This window comes from Staurois parvus, unplaced genomic scaffold (genome assembly GCF_062004578.1).
Source record: "Staurois parvus isolate SC_StPar_1 unplaced genomic scaffold, SC_StPar_1.0 ptg000361l, whole genome shotgun sequence".
Lineage (NCBI taxonomy): Eukaryota > Metazoa > Chordata > Amphibia > Anura > Ranidae > Staurois > Staurois parvus.
Window position 1 is genome coordinate 8,587,425 of NW_028318157.1, and position 23,599 is coordinate 8,611,023.

Below are 23,599 nucleotides of genomic sequence, written 5' to 3' on the forward strand. Positions count from 1 at the left end.
TACAGAACATCCTCAGAAATGTACTTTTCTGCATGGGTGATTGGCTCACTGATTTTGCCAGATTATTTTAATATACAAGTCAGATTTTAGACACTCTCTGCAACAAAAATGTTATTTTTGGCAAGATACGCCCAAAGGATTAATTAGCTTTAAAGGGATGCAGACACTTTCCCCATTAGAACACTGCAAGTACACCAGTGGATAATGAAAACATCACTTCCATTCAGATTCACTCTGCACACAACAAACAGCTATTTCTTCAGAGCAGAAACAGATAGGAATCTGCTACATAGTTTGTTAAAATCCTTGCAATGTACATTGATAAACAAGAAGGCTTTGTTTTTTGCTCAACAATAGTGGAATTACATTTAAGGGTTTCTGCCCCATCCTCACCACTTCAGTAGCAGGAATAACAGCGATTTAAAGCTGGCCATATGTGGTTCTGTTTTTTTGCTCAGCCTTCTGAACCAATACACCCATTTACACATTCGAGGTGGAGGTGGAAATTCTCCCAGCTGTGCTATTGTATTTTGAAAGCATGGAAACTCCCCCACTGTCAGAATACACAGATTTGCGCTGCGGTCTGTGACTTCAGCCTCTGATTGGGCAGCTTTTATCCACCAGGGCGGTTTACCAGAGGTTTATTGATGCATCGAATTCTGTTCAACTACAGTGGAGACACAAAATATGGATGGTCCCCGCTGAACCAGCCAAACTTCAATCTATCTGTGGATACCTTTACCCTTTCCTAGTTTCGGCCTCCATGGTGGGCTTACCCCCACAAGAGTCCCCAGAGACAGCACTCTGAATTAGGCAGACCACAACTCTTGAATGGATCCAGAGAACAGCAACATTACAGGCCACCCCACATCTTCCAACAGGAGTCCACCAACCTACAAAGGGTGATATACAGTGGATATAAAAAGTCTACACAGCCCTGTTAAAATGTCAAGTTTCTGTGATGTAAAAAAATGAGACCAAGAAATAATTTCAGAACTTTTTCCACCTTTAATGTAACCTATAAACTGTATAACTCAGTTAAACAACAAACTGAAATCTTTTAGGTGGAGGGAAGTAAAAGTAAAAAACTAAAATAATATGGATGTGTAAGTGTGCACACCCTGCAACTAATACTTTGTTGAAGTAAGTTTTGATTTTATTATATCACTCAGTCTTTTTGGGTATGAGTCTATCAGCATGGCACATCTTGACTTGGCAAAACACTCCAAATCTGTCAGATTGCAGGGGTTTTTCCTGTGCACAGCCCTCTTCAGAGCACACCACAGATATTTGATCTGATTCACATATGTGCCATTCCAAAACTTTAATCTTCTTCTGGTGAAGCCATTCCTTTGTCGATTTAGATTTATAGTCGTTGTTGTCATTCTGAAAGATGAAGTTCCTCATCATGTTCAGCTTTCAAGCAGAAGCCTGAAGGTTTTGTGCCAATATTGACTGGTATTTGGAACTGTTCATAATTCCCTCTACCTTGACTAAGGCCCCAGTTACAGTTGAAGAAAAACATCCCCAAACATGATGCTGCCACCACCATGCTTCACTGTGGGCATGGTGTTCTTTTGGTGATGTGTAGTGTTTTGGACCCAAATATATCTTTTGAAATGACTAAAAAGTTCAACCTTGGTTTCATCAGACCCTAAAAAATTTTCCCACATGCTTTTGGGAGACTTCAGATGTGTTTTTGCAAAATTTACCAGGGGTTGGATGTTTTTCTTTGTAAAAAATTGGATTATGGGGTAGAGTGGCAAGACAAAAGCAGATATATGAAGAGTACGGGAAATTGTTATCACATGTACCACACAGCCATTACTTGCCAGATATTCCTTCAGCTCCTTTAATGTTGCTGTAGGCCTCTTGGCAGCCTCCCAGATGAGTTTTCTTCTTGTCTTTTCACCAATTTTGGAGGGACGTCCAGTTCTTGGTAATGCCACTGTTGCACTCTATTTTCTCCTCTTGATGATGACTGTCTTCACTGTGTTCCATGGTATATCTAATGCTTTGGAAATTCTTTTGTACCCTTCTCCTGACTGATAGATTTTAACAATGTGTTTTTGCAAAATTTACCAGGGGTTGGATGTTTTTCTTTGTAAAAAATTGGATTATGGGGTAGAGTGGCAAGACAAAAGCAAATATATGAAGAGTACGGGAAATTGTTGTCACATATACCACACAGCCATTACTTGCCAGATATTCCTTCAGCTCCTTTAATGTTGCTGTAGGCCTCTTGGCAGCCTCCCAGATGAGTTTTCTTCTTGTCTTTTCACCAATTTTGGAGGGATGTCCAGTTCTTGGTAATGCCACTGTTGCACTCTATTTTCTCCTCTTGATGATGACTGTCTTCACTGTGTTCCATGGTATATCTAATGCTTTGGAAATTCTTTTGTACCCTTCTCCTGACTGATAGATTTTAACAATGAGATCCCTCTGATGCTTTGGAAGCTCTCTGCGGACCATGGCTTTTGCTGTAGGATGCGACTAAGAAAATGTCGGGAAAGACCTACAGCTGAACGTCATTTGGGGTAAATCAGAGGCACTTTAAATGATGGCAGGTGTGTACTGGTTCCTTTTAACATGATTTTGAATGTGATTGCTTAATTCTGTACACAGATACATCCCACATCCCGTTACAAGAGGGGGTGCACACTTATGCAACCACATTATTTTAGTTTTTTATGTTTACTTCCCCCCACCGCCCCTAAAAGATTGCAGTTTGTTTTTCAATTGAGTTGTACAATTTATAGGTCACATAAAAAGTGGAAAAGGTTCTGAAATGATTTATCTTTGTCCAATTTTTTACATCACAGAAACCTGACATTTTAACAGGGGTGTGTAGACTTTTTATATCCACTGTATGGAGGAGAATGTCCTTTTTTGCTAGTGTCTATTCCCTGGAAGGCAGCTGCATATAACCCAGTCTTAATGATTTAGAAACACCGGTGTCCTGAACTGTACAATCTGGAAAATATGCCACGTAAAGCTAGTCATCAGAAAAATGCCAAATGTAAATGTCCATATCTTAGTCGCATACATCTAGCATGCACATTTTTGTATAATCATAAAACACAAAGACATGTAGATGCAATAATGCAATGGTTCTATGGCTCTTGGCCATGTACCTGGTGCACATGCATGACCATCGTTGAGATGGCTTAAATGGGAAAGTTGTGGAAGTGCATAGAAGATTCAAGAAAAGGATCCACTAGCAAGTGCAAGAGGCTGGTACTGTCTCTGGGAGGTAGTGCACGGTGGGGCTTCTGTAGAAAGCAACAGTGAGACTAGAGTGTGGGTATGCAATGCTAAGAGGTGGGTTAGGGAGTTTTACATGAGCACTATGGGGGTTATTTACTAAAACTGGAGAGTTCAAAATCTGGTGCAGCTCTTTAGAGAAACCAATCAGCTTCCAGGTTTTGTTGTCAAGTCTTAATTGAACAAGCTGAAGTTATAAGCTGATTGGCTACCATGCACAGCTGCACCAGATTCTGAATGCACCAGTTTTAGTAAATCTCCCCCTATATGTTCAACCTGTGTGTGGTTGTAAGGAGTTGGTGAGGAACAGGTGCACTTTAAGAGGAAACGCAAATGTTCCAATTCTTAACATGTATATATTTAACCCAATCCAGGTAGCAGAGGAAGATCAAACTTTATTGAAACTGCTTGCATACAAAATATATTGCACTATAACCAAACAAATGTCAACATAAAAGTCCAATCTGTTTTAGCTAGTATGTACAGAAGATAATGCCCTCATGGGCACAACAATGTTAGTTTACCTTTTGTTTAGTATCTACAGTATTTTGAACCAAACAGCATACAGATGATGTGTGCAAGGTACCAATTCATTTATTTTTGCTCCCCCCCCCCCAAATACTATACATTCCCAAAATAAATAACTAGAAACCAACATTAGTGTTTGGCAATACTTTTAAGACATTTTATATATGTTATACTGTGTGCAGCATGTTGTCATTTAATATATTCACTTGTATGCACTGGAAATTCAAGAGCAATAGGTAAAAAATGATAACTGGTCAATGGACAATACTAGAGGTGGGGCCCTCTAGTATTCGCCATAAACTTTTCTGTAGATCTGTTATGTCTCCATAGAGATAGGACATCCCTTTATAGAAGTGGTAGCAGAGATAAGATTCAGGAGCTGTATCACCATTCTAGGCTGGAGGTTTATTTCATATAGAACAGGAAAACCAAAGAATCACATGACTTTCCTTAAAGTACCATGTTAAAGTAAAGTAATCATACAAATGATATAGTATATGAGGGTTTTGGAATTTGATCTGGACCCTGAAATTAATATAATCTTTCCATGCTAGCAGCAGTTCTTCCTTTCACTACTGCCATGGACTGTTCTTAGTCTGCCCAGCCCCTTCCTAGCAGGTACCTTAATGGGGAAGGAACAGGAAAAAGCCAGGAATTTGATGGGGTAGAGAAGCCTCTTTCTCTAACCCTTAATATTGCCAAGAAAAAAGTCTTAACACAACATATGGGGGGTGGGGGGACTCTGTGTGCTTTTTTGAACAATGTTTCCAGATCGGTTATAAATCTCCCATGAATTTTCTGCACTCCTCCCTGCACCTTGCAGTGGTCTGGTTTTACTGGCACAGAATTACAGATTTGGTATCAAATTTCCATCAATCCAATATAATATTGTTCTTTAAATTAATTACAGATGGGAATAGGCTTTAAGATAAATAGCCACACTGCATTTGTAATAATAGGAATATCCACTTCTACACTGTTAATGAAATGCAGCCTTACCTCTCAAGGATCCCCATGCATTTTATTAATTTATACTCTCTGTAATCCCTGACAGATAAGACTGCACAATTATAACAACTCAAAACTTGCATTTAGAATGATCACAAATTCCCTCTGTTGACTAGTTTTCCTCGGGCCTTTCAACAATGCAAACACCACCAGGGACATATTTTCAAAGCAGTGAATGGGACCTTTACCAAACATTCACTGGTGAATTACTGTCATTAAAAACACGAGTACTACATATATTCATTGGCAGTGAATGTTTGGTAAATGTCATACTGACTACTTTCTAAAAGTCTGTCCAGGGAGCATTAACTAAAGATGCAGATCTGCATTTTAAATTAAAATCCCTGTTAACGAGAGGACACCTGAACAAAAAAAATGACGCACATTCAACTAAACTGACTAGTTTAAGTACTCATCCAGCTCTCATATTAAAAAGATTCCCAACAGATGATTGTAAATCTCTCACAACATGATAATTAAGAAAACAATACCCAGTATTTCTACAAAGACATTGTGTCCCTGGTATGACTATTAATTGCTAACTCGGTGCAAAACCAAATATTTCTACTTTTCCATTTCTGTCGCCAAGGCTTATGTATACATATAACTGATAAAATATTATGGAAAGCATGCACTCTTCTATAATGCTCTACTGATTCTTAAGGATTGCTACATATATTTTACAGCTAATACGTTCGATTCCCCTGATTCATCCACACAATAGTCATACCTGCCAAGTTAGAAAAAAGGCACAGATCATACAATTTTTTCTTTTTTTTGCTAAGTGAAAAATTACATTATGCTGCACATTTATTAGGTCCCACTAAGATACTGCTGAAAGAGTTAGAAAAGATGGAATGACTTAAAGAAAACCTTTCCAGAGAGATCCATGGAAGTTGCCTTTGGAGGCCTAATTTTGAAAATGTTAGTTTCCCGGCTGTCACGCTTACCCTCTTTGCTTCAATCGTTTCAGTCATTAACACAGAACAGGTCAGACAGCTTTCCTCTGACTTTGCTGATCTGCATACTTGTCTGGGATTTATAAGCCAGGGCTTTCTGACTCAGCCAGCCAACTAGAATTTTCAGCTCAGCAACAGCCCATACAGATTTCTCTTAAGAAAGCCTTACTTTTAGGCATACTGCATAATTGGAAAAACAAGCCCAGCTTATGAACTGTCTACTTACACTGAAATTTGAATTATAGCTGTCATTTTTTTTTTTGTTTCTTTCTTACTAATCAGCTGCCTGAAAAATAGTGCAACTGAACACAATTATACCAACACACAGTTTAGTATTTTTTCATTTATTTTCTCTTTTAAACAAAAAATATTTTTTTCTTAAAGTCAAGTGCAATATGTATTTGAAAGCCTCGGAGGTTTTGATAATTAATGCAAATACGTTTCCAATGCCTGACTTTGCCAATACTAACAAAATAAGGCTAACAGGAACGCTTGTGTCATGCTCCGTGTCTTCTCGCCTATTTGTCTTTGGCCTACCAGGCTTCTAGAATGTGAAATATGATGTATCTTTTTTAGACTTTGTTTAGACTGTATAGGGTTGACTGTAGACATGTAAAAGTTATGGTACACCATTGACCATCAGTTGCTGGCCATCCACAGCCTCAGGCTTCTCTTTCTTTTGAATGCGGTCTTTGCCAGTGCGAAGTCGGGTGCCCTCAACAGTCGTGTTCTGCAAGCTTTTAGTGTGTACACTTCTTTCGTTATTGCAGTCGATTCGGATCTGAAAATGCAAACAGAAATAAAAGGAACTTTGAAATAGTCCTTCCTGTGATTTCAGTATTGACAAATTCGAATTGTCTGTGCATCTATCTGCTGCCTTCTTTTATTTCTATGGCATTCATGTGATAGATGTTTCCTGCTGAAATTCTTAATTCTATCACACCAGGAAGGTAGAGTACAAAGTTGCAGAGGTGTACATCATGGACTATATTACGCAAAAGTATTTATTGTTTATTGCATTTGCTAAAGGATAAGTTAACCTTTGTAAAAAAAAATAAATAAATAATAATAATACACGTACATCTTTTTTGCAGGTAAAAAATGTGCATTTATTTATTCTTACTAGGAGCCTAGAAATATTGCACTCGTGATCAGCAGATATACACAGACAGGAAGACAGAATGAACTACTACAGCGCTTAAGAGAGCCATGGTAGTTTGTTGAGAACTACGTGTAGATTTCTGTGAATGAATAATGCGGCCGGGTGGGCAGAGCTTCGCTCGGCCATGTCTTTTTTTAAATTGTGACAGCAGTCACGGGGAAAAGATCTCCAGTCTGCTGTCACAGCGGGCACTCTGGGGAAGGGCAGCTGCAGCACTAACATGTTACATCCTGAATGCGGTAAACATGTAACATGTTAGAAAAGGTGAATTTACCCTTTAACATTCAATCTGACTTTGGAAAAGTAATGGCACCGAAATTCAGTCCTTTCAAAATTCATGGATTGCGAGCTCTGGGCTTCAGCAAAATGGCATCCTCCAGCAAGAAGAAACAGAAGCAATGCTGGAGGCAATTTACAGCACACACTAATTTTGGTGGCATAATTAATAATGTGGACTGTATTTTTTGTGCTAAAGAACATTATTTCTTATCAAGTTGTTATGGGTAAAGTTCTGTTTTAAGCACTTGTGCACACAGAGCTTAAAAATGCAGCTTTTACAGACACTGAATGTTTCTTTTTTCAGTTTGTAAAAGGACTTCTATGTAATCTTATGTGTCCATGCACAAAGGCATTTTAGAAGAGGTTTTTAACCTCCCTGGCGGTATTCCCGAGTGTAGCTCGGGGTAAAATGTCAGTGCCAAAAGCGGTAACCCCGAGCTACACTCGGGCTTACCATGCGGCGCTGCATAGGTAGTCCCTGCAGAGCTTACCTTGTCCTTCGCTCCCGCGATGTGTCCCCTGCAGCGTCCCCGGCCATCTCCTCCGAACGATGCTGGCATCCGGCTTCTGTGTTCTGGTCCCTGTGACGTCAGGACGTACGGGCGCGGCAGGAAATTTGAAAATTTTAAAAAATGTCATTTTTTTCCAAACAAATTTTACATAGCAAAACATTGCTGTTTCAACCCATTTCACATACATTTTGTCCCGAGTGCTTTGTCCTGTGCCCTGCCTGCATTTTGTCTGTTCTTTCTGCCTGGAAACTGAGAAAAGTCCATGGCGTCCAAAAAGTTTCCCTTTAGGTCAAAAGCGGGTTTAGATCAGCTAGAGAACAGTGATATTAAATTAGAACTACTTGCAGAATTGAGTGATGATTCGTGGGGAAATTCGTCATCAGACACTGAAAACGATTTTGCGACTTGGCGCTATATTTCAAATTTCAGTGTTTTTGGTTTGATTATATTATTGAATTAAATGTATTATTATTATTATATTATTATTTTTATGATTATTTATTAAATTATAATTTATGATTTCCTGTTTCAAATTTTATCATACCCGGGATGTTTAATAGACTCTTGTTCGGACAGATTTCAGTGAGTTATTCCTAAAAATGACAGCCTACAATAAAAAAACTACATATTTCCATGCAAAATAATGGTACTGCTTTCAGCACCAAAAATCTGAAATAATCAGACCGCCGAGGAGGTTAATAAGCTGAAAAAAAAACAACACCACCAAAAGGCATGTTCATGAGATGAGAGCAGAAAAATGAGGAAAGTGTCTTCTAAATGCACTTAAATGCTAGATGTGCCTAGCGTTTGACCGTTAATGCATTCCAATGACCAGAATAAATGAATATTCTGGCCAATAAAATACATTAAAGCTCAAATGCTAGATGTGCCTAATTGTGTGTGCAATACGCAGTTTTTACCACACTTTTTAAAAGCAGCATTTTCCTACCAGGAGTTCTGGCATTCAGAGGGCTTTTACAGACGCCCATGTGTACGAAGCCTATGGCCGTAGGAGAAATGTAGAATACACGGTTACTTTACTGCAACTTATGCTTTAACTCCTTTATGGACCCTGCAAGGTCAAAACAAACCTTAACGTCCAAACCCAATTTTGCAGCTCTAACATAGGTTAAAAAAAAAAATTGTACATATTGCGACCACTTAGTGTATCCAGGTGCATTTAGTTTGAAGGGACTGGGCTTTCATTTGGTGGTAAATGTTAATGGATATCTCCTTATTTTGTTTTATTATCTAAGGAAAACAGGACCAAAAGAGCAAAAAAAACATTAGCCGTATATTTTATGCCATTACCATGCCCCACCATCAAAAAATATGCAAAATAAATTCTCCTACTTCTGAGGATCGCAGCGACACCACATGATTGCGTTATTTTTTCTTTGTCCCTGCAGCAGGGCCATGAAACACTATGCATTTTGTTTTTTTTTTCCTACCTAAACACACTGCCACTAACACGGACTAAAACTAAATATAAAACCTTTTTTCTTACCAAAGCACACCAACTCTTATAATGCCACCAACACTGACACAGCCACCAACACTTAATAAACTAAATCAAGGCCTGAACTAGTTCATCTTTATTAATTTTTTTTCCCTCAACAGACTTCCTGTACAGGGTTTTACCTCTAGCAGGTGGAAAAGATACACTGTATCTTTTCCTCTAGAGAATTCTATTTCTCCTCTTCACAGAGGAGAAACAACATAGGGAGGAGATATAAAGTGAATGATCACTGTGATAACCAATCACAGGCTATTACATTGATCATGTGATTGAGAACCAGTTCTTCTGGTTCCTGATTGTTAGTAGAGATCTGGAGCTTTCAATGACAGCTTAGTCTCAGTCCTGGGAGTGCGTGACCGAGCATGCTTTCAGCACAAACACAGGAATACATATATGCAGCTTACATGATTAAAGCTCACTTCCTGGACACCACATATGTGTCACATGGTAATAAAGGGGTTAAGGTACATTTGCTCATCAAATATGAAATAGCTTACATTTAGGAATGACTAATCAGCAACTGATTGGTTGCTGTCTTTTAAGTTCAGTGAGGCTCTATTATTAAAACACTCATATCTTTAGCATAGTAGACCTTCACATGCACCACTGACAAGAAAACCAGGAGGTAGCAGTGGCTACACCATGTATTCCATTCGTACCACCCAGCCGTATGCACAGTGCTATTCATAGGAGAACAAAGTACTAATTAACAAGCAATATTTAAAGTAACAAAAGAACACAACAGTGACCAACCTGCAGAGAGCCATCTGCTGTCCGTGCTTTAGGCTCTCTTGAAGTGCGCTGCCTGTTGTCTGTCCGAGATTGGTCATCATTTGCTAAAATAAACACAAAGTAACACTATAACGAATAAATGTAAATCACTAATTCTCCCCAACTCTTTGTAAGCACACTTCACCTCTACCCTTAGAGGTGTGCAAATATAAATATAAATATGCTCAGTGACAATTAATAAAAGGAACCTTTCATTATATAATAATTTCAAAAATCCAAAATCTATAATTTTTCAAATTAAAGTCCAATTTCAAATTAAAGTCCAATATCACAATAAAATAAATAAATAAATAAATACGTGTAGTCCAAAAAATTGATTCAAGTGTAAAAAACTCTCCGCTGCTTGCAAAACCTTGATTACCTCAAAAAAAAAAAAAACAAAATATACATAGTGCATTATCCTTTATAAATAAAAATTTACATGTGAGATCAATCCGATAATATTCACCCAAGTGAAAACACGTGTACAGTGGGGATCGAAAGTTTGGGCACCCCAGCTAAAAATTAGTATTAATATGCATAAAGAAGCCAAGGAAAGATAGAAAAATCTCCAAAAGGCATCAAATTACAGATTAGACATTCTTATAATATGTCAACAAAAGTTAGATTTTATTTCCATCATGTACACTTTCAAAATAACAGAAAACAAAAAAATGGCGTCTGCAAAAGTTTGGGCACCCTGCAGAGTTAATATCTTGTACTGCCCCCTTTGCCAAGTATCACAGCTTGTAAACGCTTTTTGTAGCCAGCCAAGAGTCTTTCAATTCTTGTTTGAGGTATCTTTGCCCATTATTCCTTACAAAAGTCTTCCAGTTCTTGGAGATTTCTGGGCTGTCTGTCACGCACTGCTCTTTTAAGGTCTATCCATAGATTTTCAATTATGTTGAGGTCAGGAGATTGTGAAGGCCATGGCAAAACCTTCAGTTTACGCCTCTTGATGTAATCCCCCGTGGATTTTGAGGTGTGTTTAGGATCATTATCCATTTGTAGAAGCCATCTTCTCTTTAACTTCAGCTTTTTCACAGATGGCATCAAGTTACCATCCAAAATTTGCGGAAATTTTATTGAATCCATTTTTCCTTCTACTCGTGAGATGTTCCCTGTGCCACTGGCTGCAACACAACCCCAAAGCATGATTGATCCAACCCCATGCTTAACAGTTGGACAGAGGTTCTTTTCATTAAATTCTGTGCCCCTTCTTCTCCAAACGTACCTTTGCTCATTCCGGCCAAAAAGTTCAATTTTAACCTCATCGGTCCACAGAACTTGTTTCCAAAATGCATCAGGCTTGTCTATATGTTAATTTGCAAAGTTCAAACAATGATTTTTGTGGTGAGGACGTAGAAGAGGTTTTCTTCTGATGACCCTTCCATGAAGACCATATTTGTACAAGTATCTCTTTATAGTGGAATAGTGTACCACAACTCCAGTGTCTGCCAGATCTTTCTGGAGGGATCGTGCAGTCAAACGTGGGTTTTGAATTGTTTTTCTCACAATCCTGGGAGCTGTTCTGTCTGATATTTTTCTTGCTCTTCCAGATCTTGCTTTAACTTCCACTGTTCCTGATGACTGCCATTTCTTAATTACATTCCGAACAGAGGATATTGACATCTGAAAACGCTTTGCTATCTTCTTATAGCCTTCTCCAGCTTTGTGAGCGTCAACTATTTTCAGTTTCAGTTTTCTAGACAACTGCTTAGAAGAACCCATGGTGCTGATTGTTAGGGCAAGGTCAGATGAGTCTGGGCATTTAAAACCTTTGAGCTTGACATCACCTGGTCTTCCCAGACGATGATTGAGAACAATCCATGACACTGGCAGGTCTCAGCTTGGCAAAGGGGGCAGTGCATGCTATAAATTCTGCAGGGTTCCCAAACTTTTGCAGACGCCATTTTTTTGTTTTCTGTTGTTTTGAAAGTGTAAACGATGGAAATAAAATCTAACTTTTGTTGACATATTATAAGAATGTCTAATCTGTAATTTGAGGCCTTTTGGAGATTTTTCCATCTTTCCTTGGCTTCTTTATGCACATTAATACAAATTTATAGCTGGGGTGCCCAAACTTTCGATCCCCACTGTATATATCAAACCACATACACATGCGATATACTGTGCAAAACCATGCATGTGAAATACTCTACTGTGCTAAAAACTCATGACACAGTGCACACTTCTATCAGGGTAAGGAGTGAATACTCTTACCAATATAGAAAACAATTTATGTTTTTGATCTCAATCCACAGAAATTGCCTGGTGATATAAATCCTTTTGAAGATGTCCTCAGGGTTTGCTTTGATCCTATGATACTGTATGGATCCTTCCACCCTAGCAACTCAGATATCTTTCCACCATATACGCCAGTCAGATACCCATAGATAAGGAACAAATCATAGCGTGATACTGCCACATACTAAGATCCAAAACTTTTAATTATCCTGCTTACATTAAAAACATCTTTCCATCACACATAGCATATAAAGACCTGTCTGCCATCCGGAATCCAGGAGAGTCCTAATCGCAAGTCACAGCCGATTTTTTGCCCTCTCCAAGATGGCCGCCACTCCACTTCCGGTATTCTCGTATGCGTCTGACGTCACCTCCCTTTGACGCGTTTCGTCATTGGACGTAATCATAAAGGGTTTATGATTACGTCCAATGACGAAACGCGTCAAAGGGAGGTGACGTCAGACGCATACGAGAATACCGGAAGTGGAGTGGCGGCCATCTTGGAGAGGGCAAAAAATCGGCTGTGACTTGCGATTAGGACTCTCCTGGATTCCGGATGGCAGACAGGTCTTTATATGCTATGTGCGATGGAAAGATGTTTTTAATGTAAGCATGATAATTAAAAGTTTTGGATCTTAGTATGTGGCAGTATCACGCTATGATTTGTTCCTTATCTATGGGTATCTGACTGGCGTATATGGTGGAAACATATCCGAGTTGCTAGGGTGGAAGGATCCATACAGTATCATAGGATCAAAGCAAACCCTGAGGACATCTTCAAAAGGATTTATATCGCCAGGCAATTTCTGTGGATTGAGATCAAAAACATAAATTGCTTTGAATATTGGTAAGGGTATTCACTCCTTAAACTGATAGAAGTGTGCACTGTGTCATGAGTTTTTAGCACAGTAGAGTATTTCACATGCATGGTTTTGCACAGTATATCGCATGTGTATGTGGTTTGAAATATACACGTGTTTTCACTTGGGTGAATATTATCGGATTGATCTCACATGTAAATTTTTATTTATAAAGGATAATGCACTATGTATATTTTGTTTTGTTTTTTTTGAGGTAATCAAGGTTTTGCAAGCAGCGGAGAGTTTTTTACACTTGAATCAATTTTTTGGACTACACGTATTTATTTATTTATTTTATTGTGATATTGGACTTTAATTTCAAATTGGACTTTAACACTATAACGGGAGGTTTTTTTTTTTTAATACTATTTCTGTGTCTCAATTTCTTCAGTATTCCTTGGAAATCCATGTAATTATTAACACTTTCGCTGTCAAGTAATTTTTTTTTTTCACACTCATACTAAAATGCACATCCTTTACATGCAAATAAACTTAAAACCCCCCCAAATTTCCATAAAAATATCCAGACATAAAACTGGACTAGCTATATAAAAAAAAAAAACCCAAAAAACTTGCTTGCTAAGGGGGCACTCAGAGGAGGAGCAGAGACCGCTAGTGGGGGACTCCTGAAAAGCAAGCATTATGATACCATTGCACAGAGCAGGTACGTAGAACTTTTATTTTATTGAATAAATTAACTTTAGTACTTTTTTACTTAAAAAAAATCAGCATTTTTGCTAAAAAATTACCTAGAACCAACCCAAACATCATACATTTTCTAAAAGCAAAAGTGATAGAAAATAAAATTGTGGAAGCAATTTTTTATGTTGCATAATTGTGCAGCCCTTTATCAAATGCATATGTTCAGTAAAAAATACACTAAAATGAATTTTAGTGCACACAAACACTAGATTAACCCAATTTTTGGAAAAATATAAAAGACGGTGCTGTGTCAAGTAAATACATATTAAACACTTCAAGACTCAAAACATTTTTTCATAGCTTTAAAAGTATTTATAGGTTATCAGTTTAGAGTTTACTGTGATTTATGGCTCTATGGTTCTTACTCCGCCGTCCATGGCAATACCTCACATATAGTGCAATTGCTTACATATATTTGCTGTACCAACACAAGTGTTTGCATTTGCATTTACACGCACAGGGGCTGCTGTGGTTTTACATCTATTTTTATCTTATTAATATGTTCTCTTTTTACATTTTAATTTTTTTTTCCCCATTTCATTTTATTGCTGCCACAAGGATGCCAACAAGCCTCTATGTGATAGCATGGCCAGGTGACAGGTACCATGAGCTAACCAAGCCCTGCTGGTACTAAGGGTTAAGTGTTTTGCCCTTCCAAACAGAAGATGATGTGCAATGAAGAATGGGAACAATTTCTAGGATGAAGTTCTCTATAATCAAACTAGGTGAGAACTATCTGATAAGATTACAGAATATGGAAGGAGCAACCTGAATGCCCCCAAACAACAAGGGCAAACAACCTACAGGGTGGATTGTGCCTTACTGGTGAATACTAGTGAAATAGAGATGCTGGCAGATCTCTGTGTGAGAGTTGGTAGAGCAGTCACATAATTGAAGATGTTTGGTGAGATGGGCAGGCAATAACTGAGGCATCCACATACTGCATGTTTTATGGGAAACAAACACATAAGGGGGTACTGAGAACAGGGACAATGCAACCTTTTCCAGTACTAAGTTACAAAACAAGTTGATTAATGCATAAGCCAATTGTTTTCAGAAGAGTACAGAGAGACTTCTCAACTCGTAAAACAGGCAACCTAGTAAATCTCGACCCTGATGGAAAGAGGACATATCAAAACTCAAGGCAGAGTCTAAGAGTTGTAGGCGAAGGAGACCTGTGTAGAAAAGGGGGTTTATGTAACCTCTTTATGTAGCAAGGAGTAGAGTACTACAAAGCCTACAAAAATTCACGTACAATCCAGTACAACTTCATGTGTGCGTAGCAACGTAACAGCATGTAATCGGAAGTGATGTCATGTACATGTGATCCCTCTGCAGATAATTACCAAATTGTAGCAGTAAGACTATTACTTCATTATTTCAATCCTGAAAAATTTTTTTTTTTCATATTTAAGAGTATTTTTGTTGTAAAGGAAGGTTGTTTTTGTTTCCCTCTCTCCTTCCGGGTTATTTTCATGTTTCCATGGTCTTGGTAATTTTTTTACGGACTGTTTAGGAGAAGGATTTTGTGCTTGTCCCCTTCAGATAATTGTCTGTATAGGCATAAGTCTGTTTTTTAGCTACACTTTAAAAAAGAAAGTGAATGAAAAAGGATCTTCATTGTAGGATCACCAGGTATTATTTCAATTAAATCCTCAAAATTTAAAAAATACCGAAAACTACTTTTAAAATAATTTAGCATGTTTAAGCTTGTATGAGATTTTAATGTGTTTACATGTATTTGAAATTCTTTTTTTGTTTTCAGTATTCATTTTTCTGCTTTCTTAAAATCAATATAATAGATGCTTATTGTTTAAATGATTAACATTAACATCAATTACCTTTGAAGCCACCCCGCCCCCTCAGCCCTTGGCCTCGTGCGCCACCACGTCTTCTTCCATCCCCTCTCCGAATGTAGTTATCCCGATCTTCTTCTGCTGGTGCCAAAGACCAATCACTAAGCTCATCTCGGTGGTCAGATTCAGTTTCTGATGCGTTTGATGCTTCAGAATTTGTACCTGTTTCAAAATATACATTAGTATATTTCTGAATTGAAAACCCAAAGTAATTAAGATTGACAATTAATAGAGTCTATAAGAAACTGACAAACAAAAAGCTGATGTGTTTAAAAACGGGATTTTTTTGGTACGCACCGTAAAATCTATTTTTTGAGTTGACTGACGAACACAGCTTCATCAGTCTTGACTATGGGTTATATCGCCACCTACAGGAGTAGGACACTAGGCACAAAAAGAACACAGCACCTCCTATTGACAGCCCTAGCTAGTATAAACCCCTTCCCTGCGATAGGCAAGCCAGTTAGTCACCAAGCAGCACAAGAAAAAACAAAAAGAGATAGGTGCTTGTGTCCTTCCATGCTCTCAAAGAGAGGGATTTTATGGAGATAATTACAAAATCCTGTTTTCTCTTGCATGCATTGACGGACACAGCTTCTCATCAGTCTTGACCATATGGACATTCCAATGTAGTGCTTCAAAGAGGGGTGGGAAAATAAAACAGGAGCCACTTACAACAATGGCACCAAAACTGGTAACCCACTGAAAGGAACCCTCACAGGAGAAGCCTTAAAAACTGTGGCCAAAGGAAGCAACCGAAGATGCAAAATAACAGCAACATGTAAAATATGAAAAAGTATGCACAGTTGACCAGGGAGCCACCTTGCAAACTTGGGATACAGACGCCTGTCACTGAAGCCCCTGGAGGCACTAGTCACCCTGACAGAGTGCGCCGTAATGGGGAAATGAGGAACCCTACCTTAATGGTGTAAAGTTGGAATCACGGTCAGCCTGATCCACTGAAGAACAGTGGCAGAGGAGGCCACCAAGCCGCAGACCATCGGTATCACAAACCAACAGTCCAATCTTTGGACGGACAGCTACCCATGAACCCCCCTGACAGCATCCAAGGAGAGCTGTTCAGCCTCCTCATAGTTCAAGGGATGAGGCAGGTAAAAATTGGATACCATCTCTGGAAGGAAGGAGAACCACTTTGTCCCTGCGAAAGTCTAATAAGGAGACTCATAAGGCAAAGCCACTAGCTCTGACATGTGGTGCATGGAAGTGACCGCAATCTTCCAAAAGAGCATAAACTAGAGAAACTCTATAGTATTTTCAAAGGGACGGTCTCTGAAGGAATTGAAGGAACTAGGTGCAAGTCCCATGATGGCAACAGAGAACATACAGGGGGTGCCACATGACGCACCCCTTGGATAAGAGTATGGCGCAAAGTGTATGTGGCCAAAGGACTTGAGAAACAAGACTGCAAGGACAAAGACCTGACCTTAATGGTTGTGCTCAACATCCCACTGGAGAAAGGCCAAAATTCAAACCACTGAGAAGGAATGTGGTGGAGCACCTGAAGTCTCACACCATGAGAAATAAGCATCCAAGAAGACAGATGGACCTTAGGAGAACAGCATAGGAGGAGTCATCAAGTCCAACATCAAGCCCCTCCTGTCTCTCAGAACCAGGCCATCAGCTGGCAAGCCAGTGAAAGCAAAGCAGGGTGGAAGATCGACTCTTGGGACAGAGGAACTGCTCATAGGGGTGGCCACCAAGATGTGTTCACAATCAGTGGCACCACAGTGGTGTATCGGGGACAGCGAGGCCAGTCCAGGGCCACCAGGATGACCAGAACCCCATCGGCCACTAGCCTGTGCAGCAGACAAAGAGGAAGCCTGAGAGAAGGAAAGGCATAAAAGGCAATACAGGTTCCACAGTACCATCAGGTCATTCGTCAAATCTGTCAGATGATCCCTCGCTACAACCTCGGTACTCTCCAGTTGAGGCGGAACTCCAGGAGATCCATGTCCGGTGTGGCCCACTGCAGACTGAGCTGATTAAATACTTCCAGGTAAATGACGACTGAAGTAATATGTCTTCCAGTTCATTCATGTCTGGAAAGTGTACGGCAGAGTGGGCCAGCACACAAAGATTCGCCCTCTGAAGGAAACTGGAGATCTCCAGAGCTGCTGTCACACTTTCCGTGTTGCCCTGATGGTTGACATAGGCCACTGCCGTTACATTGCCTTACCAGAGGCCCATGAATAAGCTCTGTTCACTGCAGTGGACATAGCCCGATCACCCAAACTTCAAGGCCATTCAGCGGTAGTCGAGTCTCCGCTGGTGCCCAAGGGCCTTGAGCCAACCCCGACCCGCCAGACTAGCCTCCGTAGTGACCCCTGTCCATGCAGCGGGAGAAAATGGACTTCCTGGCCAGAACAAGGGAGACCAGAACCTCCAGGCCAGAAGGGCCTGGCCCCCTGTTCCAGTTGCTCTGGTTGTCCAAGAACAGTGTCCCACATTGACACAATATATTTCTGCAGATCCTTCAAGAGGAACTGCGCATACAGGACCACCGCAAAAGTGGATACCATGAGACCCAGAACCTGTGTGAAGGATATAAAGAAAACCCCACAGAGTATGTATCATGAACGTTGTCTATCAGTGCTGTACGAGACCCTACTCAGAGGAGAGGTGAGTCCAGATGGCCATCCATGACAATCCCTCATTGTCTTAGCAATGCCAGGACCAAAACCCAAGGGGCAGAGGCTAAGCCCAAGGGGAACTCCACAAACTGTAAATGAGTGTCCTTGGCACTGATGAACACAGGCCAAGCCCCCCACTGGCTGAAGGTACCAAACAGCCACACCAACAACCAGGCAGGGCACCGGCATTATCATCTTTGTAAATGTTGCAGTCTTCAGGAAGCAATGTCTGCACCATGGAGTGCGCATAGTCGGCCAAAATGTTAACATAGTCGCTGGAAGTGAATCTACCTATCTAGGTAATGATGGGACCTACAGAATACCAATATATGGCTACCCAAAGCATGACTGCGCCACCACCATGCTTTACAGTTGGCACAAGACAGCTGTGGTCGTAAGCTTGGGATGGCGTTTGCCACACGAAAACACATCCAGTGGTTGGGAACAGAAGGAAACTCGATTCATCAGACCATATTACAGTCTTCAACTGATCGATAGCCCACAATGTATGGGTGTTGCACCACTCTCTCCACTTCTGTGCATTAATATGTCCTTAGTGGTTTGGCAGTTGCAGCTCGCCTGTGACTGTTTTGCTTATGGAGTTTCTTCCACACAGTTTTTGTGGATAAGTGCTTTGAAAAACTGAGATTGAGCTCTGCAGTCAATTTTGCAGCAGTTGTTTTCTTATTCTGGTTCACAGTCCTGTGCAATGTACTTTAGAATCTTTAGGTCAGTTGACCATGTCATCCGCACTTATGTTTGTCAGACGACGTTTTTCCCAAAACTGTTCATGATGTAATAACCTTTGATACTTTTTCTTCGCAACACCACAAATAAATTGGCAATTTCAGTCAGAGGCACAGCTAAGCAAGCACCAACAATTTGCCCTCTGACATTCAGTAAGCTCCAAAATTACTCCTATATTACTAACGGCGTACCCAATGAATGACGAAAGTGAGGTTTCCCACTTGTTAGCTAGGCGTCTCATTACACAGCAGAAGCAAAAGAATGCTACATTCACAATGTTACATCGCTTTCAAAGCAAAAAATTTCACTTTCACACCTGCAAATCATGTATTGTTTCCATATTTTTGTCCAACCCCTGTATATTCACATTTTGATTTAATCTGCAGCATTCTGAGCCGAAGGTTCGCCCCCCGCCCCAACCCCCGCAGCCTTCTGTGACATATCAGAGGTCCCAGAAGACCGTGGCCCATTCACAAAGTGCAGCGCGCTTCGGGCATGCGCAGTAGGATTTCAGCTGTGAAGCCGCAAGCCTCAACTTCCGGTTTCTCTTACTGAAGATGCCGGCGCAGATTGAAGGATTGAAAAATCGGCTCAGGTGAGGACATCGCTTGACCCCCAGGACACTTAAGTGCCCTTAATTTAAAAGTCAGCATCTACAGTATTTGCAGTTGCTGACTTATTTTTTGGGGGGGAGCCCGGAGCTACGCATAAACACAACACACTGAGTGTTAACACAACACATAAGAACACGTGGGTCTGAAATGGTCCTAAATGATAGGTGGTACTTGGCTTAGTTCTTCATAGTACTGTCATGATAAAAGATTAGAGCAGCATCCTTTCTTATATAATAGTGTAACAGTCATTATTTTGCCAACTTAATGTTCATGAAATATTAATCTTGACTTAAACAATCAGAAAAAATGCCTCTTTGGACTAGAGTACAAAGTCAAAAAGACCCACCTGAGGCATATCCTGTACCCCGCCTGCTGCGCCCTCTGTTGTTGTAGGGACGTCCTCCCCGTCCAATACCACTGCAGTCCTCACTCAGATAGCCCTTCTCTTTGTCAGGGCGATTCTGTGGAGGCCTTGAGCTGGCTCCGATCTGCCGAAGCTGTTCATCAATCTGAAGCCGCTCCAAGCGGAGTTGGTCTACTTCCTAGTATCATTGAAAACATATTAGATCTTTGTAACCCAGTAAGATAAAGAAAGACAACATTCAGAGGCATTACTGACCTCATATCTGTGCATGAAATACAATAACTTTAAAAAGACCACAAAAACCTTTCATAAAAAGCATGCTGATGTGAGGTTGTAGAAATTACCTTTAAATAGTTCAGGTGGTAGTCCAGTAGAACTGTTGCATTGGTGATACTGTCCTTTGTACCCACAAAAACAAACGGAACCATTCCCTGAAAGAAAAATACAAAAACAAAAATTGGCACAATGCACAAAAAAAATATTTTAAATATGCACAGAAAAACGGTAAAATCCCTTTCTCTCACATCATTGATGGACACAGCCCTTTATATTCTTGACCAAAGGGTTATAGCGCCGCCTTCCACAGCAAAACAACAAGCACAGCACTGTCTGGGCAGTCCTAATTGGTAGTAAACCCCCTCTCTGCAAAAGGAACTTGAGGCTGCCAGCTCTGACACGTGACGTACAGAAGAGATAGCAACCAAAAAGAGGAGACATTCTGGGAGAGTGTAGGCAAAGGAAGATCCCTCATATTCTCAGAAGGACCAGCAGAACCAGGATCAGGTCGCACGGTCGCGACGGGGAACGCACAGGGTGTGCGACATGCTGAGTTATCTGAATGAAAGTAGCACCCAAGGTGCGCCTGTCCAAAGGCTGTTGAAATAAAATCAAAAGGACAGAAACCTTTCCTTTTATGGTACTCAAGGCCAGTTTCTGATCAACGCCCCATTGGAAAAAGTCCAGGAACTGAGACACCGAGAAAAAACGTGGATGCAAATTCGCAGCCTCACACCATGAAATATAAGCCTTCCAGGTACAGTGATAGATCTTCTGAGAGGTGGCTTTTGCCGGTCTTCAATATAGCGGGGATCACAGAAGCAGACAATCCCCTGTCCCTAAGAACAGGCTTTCACTAGACAAGCCATCAAAGCCAGAGGAGGTAAAAGCAGGATGGAAGATTGGCCCTTGGGAAGATTGTGATGCAAAGAAAGTAACCAGGGGACATCCTCAACCAGCCACACCACATTGGCGTACTAGGGTTGCTGAAACCAATCCGGAGCTACCAGAATGACCATGATCCCTTCACTCTCTATCCTGCACAGCAGATGAGGGAGAAGGTTGAGCACAGAAAAGATGTAAATGAGTCGATAAATAGCCCCACAGCGCCACCAGGGTGTCTATTGCATCTGCCAGGGAATTACTTGCTCTTGGCACAAATATAAACATCTTCCTGTTGAGACGAGAGGCCAGCAGATCCACATCCAGCGTGCCCAATCACAGACAGATTTGGTGAAAAACGTTCGGGTGCAGGGACCACTCTTCTTGATCCAGCATCTGATGACAGAGGTAGTCTGCCCACCAGATGTCCATGCCTGAAATGTAAACGGTGGAGACTGCTGACACATGAAGTTCCATCCACCAAAAAAATGTGTAAGGCCTCCAGCACCACTGCTGAACTCCTCGTACAGCCCTGGTGATTGACAGGCCACTGCTGTGGTGTTGCCCGGCTGGATCCTAACAAGGCGCCGGTAAAGAAACTCCGTCCAGTTGGAAAGGCACAGTCTGATTTCCTGTAACTCCAGGAAATTGCAGGGCAACCAAGACTCCTTAAGTGTCCCAAATTCCCCCCCCCCCACCCAGACAGGCTAGCGTTGTGATCACCATCCAATGGAGAAGGAGAAACAAATTTCTAGGCCAAAGAGTTGCTGGAATGCCTACGAGACAGCCTTGAGGCCCTGTACCAGCTGGGGTACCTACTCATTACCCAGATCGTGGCATTAGAGCTTAACCCACTCAGTGAGCGTCTGAGACACAAGAGCCATGGCCAAAACCAGGCCAGCACTCAAACACAGAGCAGGCAATCAATTCCACCTTGCTGTTTGAGGAATCCTTGACAGAAAGAGACCCCTTTCACTGGCATTATGGTCGTCTTGTTTAACCTGGAGATGGGAGGATACACGACAGGAGGAAAGGTCCATTTTTGCAGGACGGCGTCCTTAAAGTGGTAACACAGCGAAAAATGTTTCGCAAACAGACTACAAATGACTAGTGTGGGCATTCCTGAAATAGGTAAGGAAAATCTTAGCAGCACGGACCGGCTCGTGAGAGCCAAAGAGGACAGCCACCTCCTCAGACCGACTAAGAAGTATCCTCAATTTGTACGGTTTCCTGCACTGAGGTAATGAGTGCAGTCACCAGTGCCTATTCATGCATAGCAATAGCAGCAGAGGAGTCATCCTCACTGTCAAAAGGATCGGGGACCATGTCTTCTGAGCATGCAGGGAATGCTAGGCCCCCTACGGCCGAGTCAGAGACTCTGGCTCAGAAGGGCAGGGGATATTTTTTACTTACAGTGCATCCAGACAACTCAGCCAAGGAGACAAATAATTCTAGGACCACCAACAGAGCATCCAAGGGAACAGAGGACCACACAGACCACGCCGCCTCAAAAAGGGGGTCTGAGGGGGATGCGTGTGCCTGGGACTCCATAGGTAAAGCATACCCCAGACCAGGCACTGCTTGGTACAAAACTCCCATGAGGAGGAGACAACAAACTACCCCTAACTGCTGCTGCAGACAGGTGGAACCCGAGACTCACCACCAATTCAGAACACCTGAGGAGCAGTACTGGGATTTACTACCATCTAGGACAGCCCATGGGCGGTGCTGTGTTTGTTATTTTTTTTTTCCTATTGTCCTACTCCTGAAGGTGGTGGTGTAACCCTACAGTCAAGGATATGAAGTGCTGGGTCTGTTAATAAACGAAAAAGAAATATAAACTCATACTGGCAAGTCTACGGTGCAAAACAAGATTCACAGATTCCATGAGAATAACAGTTCCGCCTGTAACTGAAGCGAGTTCCAGGCTCCAAATTCAGTTGGGTGCAACTTTACATTGGTCTTTTTTAAAGCAACTAGACCATGAGGCTCAAATTGGTCAGATCACCAGTACAGTGGATTGTCAACAAATAGAAAAAATAGGCAAATATTAGGAGCCAGACTGTAAATATGACATACATACAGCTGGTGCTGAGGTTCCACAGCAAACTGTGTTATCTTCAACGGAAGCATCTATTTTTTGCTTCTTTTCAACAAAGTGCTTACCATCTCTTAGATTAGGTTGTCTGGCCCTAAATTCTGCAATCATTTATAGAATACTAGCATGAGGCTAACTTTTGGCTTTTAGTGAAGTTTAAATAGTTTGTTTGGACCCAGCTGGTCCAAACAAACTATTACCTTTACTAACAAATGTAGTGGTTGTCAGCATTGTATGCACTGTATGTAGCCTCAGCTACATCCATTATACAGCTCTAAGCTCCAGCAGTGGGGCGAAAAC

The 23,599-nt window shown here is 41.0% G+C and overlaps 1 protein-coding gene across 5 annotated transcripts in view; it reads right to left on the bottom strand.

The window, feature by feature from the left end:
- Positions 1 to 3,639: 3,639 nt before the first annotated feature.
- FMR1 (fragile X messenger ribonucleoprotein 1) overlaps positions 3,640 to 23,599 on the bottom strand; it is a 77,250-nt gene continuing 57,290 nt past the window's right edge. For 3 of the 5 annotated variants that reach the window (XM_089684959.1, XM_089684957.1, XM_089684955.1), the window contains 6 exons: positions 20,388 to 20,474; positions 20,026 to 20,221; positions 15,653 to 15,829; positions 9,985 to 10,067; positions 7,692 to 7,781; positions 3,640 to 6,540 (listed from right to left, as the gene is read on the bottom strand). In XM_089684959.1, coding sequence (XP_089541085.1) covers positions 6,379 to 6,540; positions 7,692 to 7,781; positions 9,985 to 10,067; positions 15,653 to 15,829; positions 20,026 to 20,221; positions 20,388 to 20,474 — 795 coding nt within the window. In that variant the 3' untranslated portion in view covers positions 3,640 to 6,378. The remainder of the gene's footprint in view (positions 6,541 to 7,691; positions 7,782 to 9,984; positions 10,068 to 15,652; positions 15,830 to 20,025; positions 20,222 to 20,387; positions 20,475 to 23,599) is intronic. The other 2 variants (XM_089684958.1, XM_089684954.1) reach the window with 1 other exon arrangement.